Source organism: Lissotriton helveticus, chromosome 3_1 (genome assembly GCF_964261635.1).
Source record: "Lissotriton helveticus chromosome 3_1, aLisHel1.1, whole genome shotgun sequence".
Lineage (NCBI taxonomy): Eukaryota > Metazoa > Chordata > Amphibia > Caudata > Salamandridae > Lissotriton > Lissotriton helveticus.
In genome coordinates, this window is record NC_136061.1 from 2,111,092,297 (window position 1) to 2,111,104,876 (window position 12,580).

Sequence of the window (12,580 nt, forward strand, 5' to 3'; positions counted from 1 at the left end):
CTGAGGCCCCACATACTTTTTCATACGATCAAATAGACGCTCTTTGTCTCACAAATTATGCTGGACTCTCTGAATTATATGTGGCACTCCATGCTTCTTAACTGAGAGAAAGGGCATTTTTATCACTGCCAACTTAATAGAAGAGTTGACACTGGGTGTCACTGCCTTACATTATGCACTTTAGATACTTGAAGCACTTCATAAACTTTCTAATTGATGCATAAGCTTTACACCATACATTTTTTATGATCAAGTTATTGGACAGAACCTTAAAATGTTATATTTGCTTGTAAAGGCCTTTCTTTATATTGTTGCGCTGGTAGCATTAATGTATTTGGTTTTAATTAGCTGAAATACATTTACTTACTTACAATTGATCTTTAAATGAATACGCAATATAAAAATATTTTTATCAATCAATTGTTTTTACGAGGTCCATGTCCTCTGTTTTTTATATGGATAGTTAGCATTTTGAACCTTCTGGCTGTGAAAAACTGCTTTAATGCTTGTGTTTTCCCTTTTAAACCTGTTAACGATTTTGTCATCTCAGATGTCATTTTTGACTTCTCGGGCCATAGTTCTACATTAAAGTTGGGTCATAAAATAAACTTATGGAAGGCTGATAGTTTTTGGCTTTTACAATAATATTTGTGTGTATGTGTACACAGCTATGTTACCATCGACTATAAAGGGTTCCCAGCCTACCGACTGGAAATAATTTATTTATTTATTTTAAAAATTTTCAAAACCTTTATTTGGTCATCATACAATACACGGCTCTCAGCCTACAACCCGGAGGCCGGCAGCTATCGGAAGCACAGGCCTATACACAGCTGTTTTGTCAACAACCTCTGGGGCAGGCAGCGTGTTAATCAGATGCATGGGCGTAGTTCGTATTGTGATTGTAATCATCTCAGTGCATTATGAAACATCAGGCATCACACCATCGACATCTTCCATCGCTATCTTTCTTAGTCACAAATCTCAATGCTTCGTATAATAAACCATTCCTCCCAGCACACGTCCTGTCTGAGTGGCTCCGTGCATGCAACCCATGTGTCTCACAGTCCCTTCCCGCAGAGTGTCTATGGCCTTGTTGTGGGCGACTGAGCTCAGGCTACTCCGTCTGAAGGTCCGCACCTCTCAGTCTCAGCCAATCTACAAAGGGGGGCCATATATCCGCAGGCCTAGAGTTCCCCGGCATCTGTTCCCAGTATCCCCCATGTTGATCTTTGCAGTAGACGACCGCCTGTATCCAGGCCGCCACTGTCGGGGGTTGTTTCTTCCGCCAGTGGATGGCCACTTGCTTCTTCGCCATCAGCAGAAGCATTGCCGTGAGTTTACGCCGCTTCACCGGGATATCTCCCACATAACCCCAGCAGCGCCATGTTTATCGTCCTCTCTACAGTGGTGCCTGTTATGTGCTCAATGTGTGTGGGAACCTCCCGCCAGTATCGTGAGACTACCGGGCAACCCCAGGCCATGTGTGTGAAGTTGGCATCTTGTGCATTGCATCTCCAGCACCTGTTATCGTCGCTCAGTCCCATACGGCACATCTGAGTGGGCGTGCGGTATAGACGAGGCAGATAATTAAAATGAATAAGCCTAAGTATATAGTTTGGCGACAGGTACTTCAGTTGGGTGCAGCAATATACCCATTGTTCCTCCGTAATGTCCAAGTCTGCCTCATCATTCCAAGCCTCTCGCGATTTAGGACTTATTAATGGGTTTTCCCGCTGTGTGATGCTATATATGCGCGTTACCAGTTTGCAGGGCGAGGCGCTAGCTAGTACATTCTCTAGTGCTGGAAGTGACGTCGGCTCATTGGGAAAGTTCTCATAAGTGGCTCTGCACGCGGCTCTCAGCTGGTAGTAAAGTAAGGTATCGGACGCCGTGGGGGCCTCTGTGCCGCATAGATCCTGCAGCGATAAAAATTTCCCCTCCGGGTATAAGTCACCCCCCTTGTGTATGTCGTGCGACCGTGCCCTTTTCGCTATTGCCTCGTCTGTCAACGGTGTCAGCATGGGATTGCCCTGCAATGGCATCGACGGAGCATATAATTTATCAATGTGTGCTCTTCTCGCAATCTTCCCCCAGGCCCACCGTACACTTTCAGCGGTGTCTACGTCCTGTCTAGGGTGTTTGTACGGCTGAAAAACTGCAGTGTTTATAGGGGATGGGGCTACTCTATCTATTTCAATTGCTACATGCGGTTGATAGGGAACTGGGTGTTGCCAGTAATGTAGGTATTGTGCTTGCGCGCTATTGGCATAAAGTTCAAAATCTGGAGCTCCCAGCCCTCCCTGTGAGTAGGGTAATGTCAGTACCTGCCAGGAGACGCGAGGTTGCTTATTCGCCCATATCAGGATCAGCACCGCAGTGCGTAAGCGTTAGAAAAAGTGCGAATTCAGAGGAATAGGCAGGTTCACAAAAAAATACAGCAGCTTGGGGAGAATTATCATCTTCGCGATGGCGATGCGTCCCGTCAACGACAGCGGGAGGTTTTTCCACCTCTCCACTTTGCTCTCTATCCAGTCTATTACTCTGCTATAGTTCAGGGTCCACAGCTCTTGTACCGAGTGGCTCAGCTGAACACCCAGATATCGCACCTCCTCAGTCGTCCACTTTATAGGAAATTCTGAGGTAATCGGGGCTGTGCCGTCAGTCAGAGGGAACATAGTGGATTTGGCCCAGTTAATCTGGATTCCTGTCAGGCCACCATATCTAATGAACCCGCGCATTATCGTGTCAAAGTTGTCACTAGGGTTGTTGAAATACACAGTGATATCGTCGGCATATAGGGAGATGAGGATGCCACGCGTAGTGAACCCTATGCTTTTATGGACATGTTGGTGTCTTAACTTGGCTGCCAGGGGCTCCGTCACGATAGCAAATAGCAGGAGCGACAGCGGGCATCCCTGTCTAGTGCCTCTATTTATGCTGATTGGCTCAGATGAGCGCCCGTTCACTCGAATTCTGGCAGAGGGTTCAGTGTATAATAACTGGATATGTTGCAGGAAGAGAGGGCTGAGACCCAGTCGCTGCAGCAAGGTGAATAAATAGTTCCACTCCAGGGAATCAAACGCCTTCGTGGCTTCTAGCAGTGCAGCCGCTGCCTGTACGTGGGGGGCTAAGTAATGGAGCATACCGAAAAAAGTTCTCAGGTTATGTGCTGTGGATCGTCCCGAGACAAATCCTGACTGATCTGCCAAGGCGCTTTGCGGCACCATAGGCGTCAGTCGATCCGCAATTAGTTTAGCGTAGAGCTTAGCATCTAGATTAATGAGGGAGAGCGGGCGGTAAGAGTCCGTCTTAGTGGGTCTTTATCCGGCTTCAAAATCGTGATAATTATAGCTTCACGTACAGTGGGCGGTAGTTTACCGACCTCTAACGCCTCTTGATACATACAATGCAGCCAGGGAGCCAATGTTTCAGCGTATTCCTTATAAAAGGCAGCTGTAAGTCCATCTGCTCCCGGGGCCTTACCACCTGGCATAGCGCTTATTACCTTCCGTATGTCTTCTACCGTAAACGGTAGGTCCATATATTGCCGTGCTCCGTCATTAAACCATGCAAGGCATATCTCATCTAGATAGTTGATTAAATCCGCCGGTGACGGGGATAGTTTAGAGGTGTATAGCTCAGAGTAGTAATCAGTAAATTCCTTCAGTATGTCCGGCGGTGTACGTACTGTCTCACCACCCAACGTCTGTATCTCCGCTACATAAGAGGTGCCCCTGGGTGTACGTAGTAGGTTAGCAAGTGTCCTGCCAGGCCTATCCCCCTCGCCATATTTCCTTGCTTGTGCGTGCTTATGTATGTACACTACCTCCCTTTCCGCCTCAGTTTGGTATTCAGTGAGTTTGGATCTAATGTGTGCTAAAGTCTCTTGCGATGGTCTATCCACTTGCTGTTTCTCTAGGTCTTGTATTTCTCTCTCTAGTCTCTGTAGTGTGTTTCATATGTCTCGCAGTACTCCAGTCTTTAGGGCTCTGCAGTCGCCCCTCACAACAGCCTTAAAGGCCTCCCACAGCACTCCAGGGGAGTCCACCGAGCCCTCATTGAGAGTGAAATAGTCTTCTATTTTAGTCCTAAGGCCCTCACAGAACACCTGATCTTGTAAGGCGTCGGACGGGAATCTCCATGTAAAAGGCTGGGTGTACGTCGGGGGGATTCTAATGTTTATCTGTACCGGGGCGTGATCTGATAAAGTGCGGGTGAGATGTGAGGTCTCAGTCACCCACGCATTTAAGTCTCTAGTAAGCAGCCAGTAGTCTAATCGTGACCAAGCACTTCTGTGGTGTGTTATGCAAGTGCCCTCCCTACGCGTCGGATGTGCTTCCCTCCATACATCTACCAGAAGGAGATCCCCCCATTATCTCCCGGAGTAGTTCTGCTGCTTTAGGGTGATGTGCCTGTGAGGCTCCCTGTCTGTCTAAATCCGCTGATAGGGGAACATTGAAGTCACCGACCCATAGGATCGCCATAGGGCCCAGCTTCTGCAATTCGTGCCATATTATGCTATAAACGTCAGGACTGTCAGTATTAGGTCCGTATATGTTCACTAGGGCGATAGTAGGTGTATTATACAGTGCTCCCACTAGTATTAGGTATCTGCCGTCCTTGTCAGCCAGTGTGGAATGCGTTCGCCAATGTAGGCCTCTCCTTATCATTATCGCCTCCCCCCTTGAGTAGCTAGAGTACCTAGCCGCAGCTATCACCTCCCATCTCCTGTTCCTCAAAGTGGTCGTGTCAGAGCTGAGCAATTGCGTTTCCTGCAAATACCAAATGTCTATACCATGCCGTATCAAGTATGAGTGTGTGAGTAGTATTTTACGTCGGTCGTGAAGGCCCCTAACGTTCCACGTGAGACACTTCAATGTGTTTATAGTAGGCGCATTCGTATGTTCTGCCATCTCCCAGGTTATGTAATAGCGTCTGCAGGCGGCCTCTGCCCGTACCGTAGGTGTTGGGCAGATCTGTCCGGTGCCAATCTAAGTGTTGTACATCTAGGGTGCAGCAGGCATGTCTCATACACCGTAAAAAGGAAACAAAGAAGGCTTGGGTCTACACTACCTGGCCTAGACCACATAAATAGAACCAACAAAAAACATTGGCGAGGTAGGGAAATTCTATCCACAAAGTTTAGTGCTACTTACCCAATTGATCTAAGCAGACACACTTATCATTTAGTATTATTTTACTCTTTTTTCATTTTTCAAAAGTTTCATTTGTGTATGTCAAAAGAAGAATACAAAATCAATAAAGCGAAATTCACAAAAAATTCACATTTCAATACATACATTGGGCGACAACTGTGAATGAAACATATTTACATTTGCACACTATATACATAAAACACAGGCGAAGTGCCTATTATCACTCAATATTAACGACACCAGTCCTGATGTACAACCTAAAGCAAACCAAGAGGCATTACTTATTTCTGCTAGCCTGCTTGTTTGTACTGGAACAACTAGCAAGTCATTGGGTCATAAAACAGGTGAGATAATGTCCACAATCAATAAATCCTGCCAATGCCCTTCCTGAATCTTGTTCCAGTAGTGTGTCAACGCGTTTCGAGCCCACGTATTAATGAGGGGCTCTCCTCAGGACCTGGACTGGAGACTGTCCTATACTGAAAGGTCGTTTTCGGTGGGCAACATGGTTCTTTTACTGGGCACTCCTGGACTGTATATCTCAGCCGAGGGTTCTTTCTCCGTACTTCCTTGCTTGCTTGAAAGTCGGGGGCCAGCACTGTTTGCTCTCAAACGAGCGGTGGAGAGAAATTCCTTGCAATTGACAGGAAATGAATTTCTGTGGGGGATCCGCTCCAATTCCGGCTCTCACATCGCTTCTGATTTTCGGCGTTTGACCGCTCGTTTGGGAGCAAACAGTGCTGGCCCCCGACTTTCAAGCAAGCAAGGAAGTACGGAGAAAGAATCCTCGGCTGAGATATACAGTCCAGGGGTGCCCAGTAAAAGAACCATGTTGCCCACCGAAAATGACCTTTCAGTATAGGACAGTCTCCAGTCCAGGTCCTGAGGAGAGCCCCTCATTAATACGTGGGCTCGAAACGCGTAGACACACTACTGGAACAAGATTCAGGAAGGGCATTGGCAGGATTTATTGATTGTGGACATTCTCTCACCTGTTTTATGACCCAATGACTTGCTAGTTGTTCCAGTACAAACAAGCAGGCTAGCAGAAATAAGTAATGCCTCTTGGTTTGCTTTAGGTTGTACATCAGGACTGGTGTCGTTAATATTGATTGATAATAGGCACTTCGCCTGTGTTTTATGTATATAGTGTGCAAATGTAAATATGTTTCATTCACAGTTGTCGCCCAATGTATGTATTGAAATGTGATTTTTTTTGTGAATTTCGCTTTATTGATTTTGTATTCTTCTTTTGACATACACAAATGAAACTTTTGAAAAATGAAAAAAGAGTAAAATAATACTAAATGATAAGTGTGTCTGCTTAGATCAATTGGGTAAGTAGCACTACACTTTGTGGATAGAATTTCCCTACCTCGCCAATGTTTTTTGTTGGTTCTCTTCATACACCGTAAAGCCATCAGACCCATTGTTCCGTAGCGGTTGTATGCATGGTGACTCAGTAGTTAACAATAATGCAAAAAACAACAGCAATGATCCCATCCCCCCACCTCCCACACCAACCCCCCAACTAGGTTGTGCATTATCGCCCCACCCATCCCCTAACGCATCCCAACTCCCAGTGAAAGAACAATCACCAGGGATCAGTTCAACTAGATCGGTAATTACGGGAATCATCCCCGAGGGATCGCAGCGTGACCACCTACTTGCCCCGTACTTATGAAAGGGTGACCAAGCGCGGGTGTGAGCACTGCCTCTCAAGGACCCATCCATGCCATACCGTACTTAGGGACAGACGATGAGTCCAGTTTTCTCCTCCATCCGGGTATGTCCCCCTCCTCTCCGCCGTGGTATGGACTCAGGGATCACTCTCCAGGAAGTCCGCATAGTGGGGCATAAGTATCACTCAACATCACTCAACCGGTCCGGAATGTCCTGCCCCCCCTGATTAGTTTTTTGTTTCTGCTCTGTCGCCAAGTGTTTAGCGTATTGAAGTGCAGCTTTCGCATCCGCGAAGAATGTTGGCTTCCCCGGACCCTGCACTCTGTTTTGCCGGATAGATTAAAGCATATTTCGTGCCCGTCTGTTGAAATATCTTCTTTGCGGGAATGAACTCTCTGCGGGCAGCCTGTACCTGGAGAGTGAAGTCTGGATACATTTCTATATTATTGCCATTATATTGTATCTTGCATTTTTCTCTGGACAGTCTCAGTATCGCGTCTCTGTCTCTGTAGTTCAAGATTCGGGCCAATATGGGCCTTGGCGGGGCACCCGGTTTTGGCGTGGGTCCCAGCGATCTGTGCGCCCTCTCAACTAAGAACATGGAAGACAGTCCGTCGCCGAAGAGATCTTTCAGCATGGTCTCCATGTACCGCTCCATGTTTGGGATGTCCGTGGACTCAGCCACGCCCATGACACGTATGTTATTTCGGCGCGATCGCGCTTCCAAATCCTCATTCTTCTGCTGAATGAGTTCCAGAACCTTGTCCATACCTCGTATTTTCTTCTCCAGCTCCGTCTGGCCCTCCTCTGTTTCGGTCACTCTTGTTTCCAGCACACTCACCCTGCCCTCCTGCTTGTCCATACGCCGCGTGATGCCGTCCATGCGGGCGGCCAGGGTGTCCATTTTAGCATCGATCGCTTGCAGGCTCGTTTTCAGGTCCTGGAACATGTGACGAATGTCCTCAGCCGGGTACTGCTGCGTGCTCTCTCCACCCGCATCCAGCTCAGTCTGTTCCTGACTTGCAGCTTTCTGCTTAGTTTTATCGAAAGTAATTTTCGGTTGCCTCGTGTCTGGCTTCCCCATGGCGTCTCAGGCGACAGGCTCAGGTTTCTGCCAAATCCCGTCCAGGCGCGTCCTGCACTGCAACGAGCACCACGCAGGTAGCAGGCTTGGGTAGATCCGCCCCACACGTGCCAGTAACAGCCCGTAGCTTCAGAGGTGTCTCTTCCCCGTATATCCGTCCCTGGAATTACCCCAACCACCAGGCCTGCATTCACCTCGTTTTGTAGGATGTAGGTGTTTCTTCTGCCGCCTCTCTCGTCCGCCTATGGATTGCGCCAGCACCCACGTGATATCAAGGCCTATGTCGCGGCACAGGGTCTGGTGTGCTCAATATGTCATCTTCCTGGGGCGCTGTGCACCGTTAGTCCCCCCCGCCGCCTTTCCAATTAGCAGCCTACTGGCGTCCCAGGCAGGGCCCAAGAGGACCCCCGCTTCCACTACTGCCAGCTAGTGAATGTATGGCCGTTGGAAGTGTAGGCCCTCCCGTTCTAAAATGGCGGCCGGAGCACCGCGTCTCTCGCAGGGGAGCTCACCTCAGCAAGTCCGACGCTCCAATGGTGCGATCTCTGGGCATCCTGTCCGCAGTGCACGGGCCCCGATTGCTTATTTTCCGCTGTCCCTGCCCTTCATGCAGCCTCAGCTCGCGCACCCGTTTTCAGCAGGGGCGCCGCCCGGCTCTCCGCCTCAGTCTGTGGTGGCCGCTCCATCTCCGCCTGCTCCGATGGTCTGGGCGCAGGTCGACCTAAGTAAGAGAAAGGGTTCCCTTAAGGCACAACTTAATACAGGTATAAAATAATGAACCTTATGACTTAACAAAAACATACAACAAAAATGTGGGAAAGTTAAAAATTCATTTATTTTGAATATTTTTTAAAAACAAACAAAAGGGATAACTAAACTAAATCCCTTGACTAAAACAGAATAAAATTGAAACAATACATATAATTGCGACCTGCACAATTACAAGCAGACAGAACAGTTAAAACATACACTTGTTGGATACAGGTTTGTATATTCTTTCTCCGTACTGTTAAACCAGAGTAGTATCGCTACCAAATCAGCGTATCTATTATGGTATTTGAGACTTGAATTATACAATATTGGTTGCGTCGAAGCGTTTCGGTGATATCTCCTTATTATGATCACCTTTATCAAGACATAAATTTTGTCTGCCAAAACCAGAGGGTGTGTATAATCGCCCCATGGATAATATTGACGATCTCTTATAGGGATCACTTCACGTTTCCTAGTTGGAGCGTGGGCTTCTGTAGTCGCCTTATGAAATGCTGCTGATAGTAGTATATTTCTGTTTCTGTTCTGAATAAATGCGATCTTATGTAGTCCCCCAGACCATAGGAAACCAGAGTAAAATGGTTGTGTTGTAGACCATAAATATTATATGCAGTCAGGCCACAATTGTCATGCATAGATATCACGACTTCCCAGCTTCTGACGGGTTATGTTGCAGAAGGTTGCGGGTGGAATTGTCTTTTAGGCTTCTCAAAGTTAACCTAATGGGACGGTGTATAATTTCCCAGTCCCTTGGGCCTCGTGCTGTGACCAAGATTGATGAGAGTCTACCTGGTTAGTAGAAAAGAGTTCTGCTCTCTGTCGGGGTCCGAGTTGTGTGTACAGGTCGGCCAGCGGCGGCGTCCACGCCGGCCGGCAGCAGCTGTGTGGGGCGATCTTCCGTACTGTAGCCTCAGCCGTGCCCCAGGCGCCAGCAGCAGTCCGCTCCAGTCTCCCTGGTCGCTGCGGGTGCACTCTATCGCCCTCAGGCTGGGCGGAACTCCAGTCCCCGGCTCGACTCCGCACGCAGGCCGTATCTCCTCAATCAGTCAGCGGGCAGCAGAGTCAGTTCCTCGCATTCCGCGTCCCTGGATTAGCTGGAGGATCAACCAGAGGGTTATTCAGGTAGGCAGGCACTCTCTGGGTCCGAGATTCAGCGTCAATCAGCCGGATAGATGTCAGATTAATAGCTTGGTCGGCGGAGCCGCCGAGTTAAGCAGCCATTCCGCTCGGCAGTTAAGCCACGCCCCACCGACTGGAAATAATTAATCGCAGGAAAAGTGTAGGAGCAGGTAAGTAACCTTTCATCATCTTTCTCCGTGATGAGATCTTTCTGAGTAATAAGATTCCTTTGTGTTTCTCTGTCTTGTAAAACCAATCAGACTTTTTGCCCTTGAGGATTTATATGGTGATGCGGGTGCAGCACGGCAGATTAGACAGCTTCGATGCCAAGCAAATCCTCAGCATCAAGTGGATATTTGACATTGAGCCTTCAAATTTGTGTGATGAAAATAGGTGGAGATCTTTGAAATTGAGCACTCAAATATTCATCAGGAGTTTGTTTTTTCTGATTTCTGTCTCTGTGCTGGGTGGAACCATCCTTCCCCTGTATGCATATAAGGAAGTCGAGAAACCTGAGCCAACTTCTTAGGTGGAATATATCTTGACATCTCCAACATAGTTTGAACTTTCTGGTCTTCCAGGGTGCTCCTGGACAATTTCAAAATGGTACTCTGGAAGGAAACCCACGCACAGTGTGTGATGGTCTTTATTTGAGTTTTTCCTTTGACAGGACAATCATTTCTCAAAATATGAAGGCAAGGAAAGAAGCAGAAAAAAGAATTTGAATCAGATCTTATCAGTCCGATAAAGATGGAAACATTGAGATAATAAACAAATCATGAAGTAAAAGCGAACACATTAAAAGTTCATTAAAATGTCTTGTCGGTAAAGGTTAATAAGAGCACACTGCTTAAAAATCCTGGTAACATGCACTGGCATATTCAACTAACAGTGCTGTGCACTGTGGTGCAATGCAATTGTTGACTTCTTTTACGAAATAGAATTCGTTTTCACTGCTTTTAATTTTCTCTCAGTCTAGCGCTGATGCCTTAGAAGGTTAGGCCAGCCCTTTTTCTGACTGTAATTGATTAATGTTGCTATCTAGTAGGTATTAAAAAACTTTTTGCGTCTCTAAAATTGTTTTAACATCCCACACATGATCACTGTTTCATTGTCAGCGAAGATCTCTTCATGGACAGCATGGTTTTCTCATCTTATTGGAATGCCAGTATATCCATCCAAGAAGTGGTCTACTAGCTCCAATCCATTTCCTGGGTAATGGTGTTCACGAAATTATTTGGAATGTACACAGTTTAGTAATGTGACTCCGAAAGTCTGAATAAGAAAAAATATGCCCTTCAAAATAATATGTGCACATCCTGAAGAATGCAAAGAGGTGTAATACAGGAGCATGCAAGGCAGATAAGTGGAAGAGGTTTATGACATCGATGTTTGGGTATAATACTCCCAAAAATCTTATCATACCCACTTATCACTGTATGAGAGAAACTCCAAACTAGTTCCATGTGGGCTTTTTGAAAATGTGTAATGTCTTTAAAGTGAGCAGTTTCTTTTCTTTATATTGAACTATTTCTGTTTCTTCTTTTATGTAGAATGAAGATAAGAAAACAGACCCTGGCAGCCTGGAAGACCTATCTAGGGTGAAGGGAGTAGATGAGGTGGACAGAGCCTTGTTGATGTCACCTCTTCCCAGTGAACCAATCAGCATCCAGCGGAAATCACCACTAACCCGTGCTAGAAAAACTGGGTCCATGGAGGTATATCAGCATCAGTAATTACCCATTTAATTATTCAGTTACACATTCCTATTGGAATGTTTGAGGCGTTTCTACACCTTGGCCTACATGTAAAATTAGAACCCACTCAAGGATGACTTGCCCATCTGAAATGTGGACTAACATGTCTTAATCAGGTCTCAGTGTTGATTGAAGTGACTCCCATAGTGAATTTGCAGATGACTAGAAACCACAAATTATCCAAACCAGAAACATGACTGAGATTGCCAATACTATAAATTAGATTTTCTGATAGGTAATTCAATCCAAAGATTCCTCACTTTTAGAATATCCCCAGGCACCAGACTGAATCCAAAAGATTTAAACAGCGTTGCTCTCATGTGCTGGTAGGTGGTGTCATGCCCTTCACCATGACTTTGTCCTGCCCTCAAGGTAACTATTGTGCCTGTGCGTCGTTGTTAGTTCCTTTCTTTCTGTGCTTTAATTTGTGGATTCAGAGCACATTCCCAATTTTTTCCTTGTTGGCTGACACGTTTTTGCTTACATTTTGTTTACTTTTCCAGTGTGCCAGACAACTATGTCCCATCTTAAAACTAAGGGTTTAAGCCTTGTAGGGACTGTCGCAAACAAATGTCTGTGAAAGATCCCCTGAGTTGTGCCTCTTGTATTTGACTTTGGGGAACCACTCAAAGTCATGTGAGGAGTGTGCCCTTATAAATCCGAAACCAATCCAGGAACATGAAGTAAAGCTATACATCACCGAATACTCAAAAAAGTCTCATAAGTCCTGATTGAATTCAAGGGCACTGCCCTATTCACGATCTCGAAGTTGTTGTCATGACAGGTCCTTGCCATGGTCCAAGTTTTCCTGTAAGTCGAAGTCAAAACGGATTTTCCCCAGTCCTTCCACTCAGCCTTAAAAGCTACGAGTATATCAAGGTGCCTCACAGTTTAACTTCTTGTCCCCCACCATTGAGTCAATACCACAACTTATCCTGATGCACCCCAAGTTTCCAGGTCCTTCAGCGACAGTGAAACAGATTGGGGACGTAAGAGCTGCCATTGTG

General features: G+C 46.4%; 1 protein-coding gene across 21 annotated transcripts in view; it reads left to right on the forward strand.

The window, feature by feature from the left end:
* PPIP5K1 (diphosphoinositol pentakisphosphate kinase 1) overlaps positions 1-12,580 on the forward strand; it is a 1,366,868-nt gene that overhangs the window by 1,023,291 nt on the left and 330,997 nt on the right. For all 21 annotated transcript variants that reach the window (XM_078683299.1, XM_078683308.1, XM_078683288.1 and 18 more), the window contains one exon: positions 11,370-11,534. In XM_078683299.1, the coding sequence (XP_078539425.1) occupies positions 11,370-11,534 (165 nt within the window). The remainder of the gene's footprint in view (positions 1-11,369; positions 11,535-12,580) is intronic.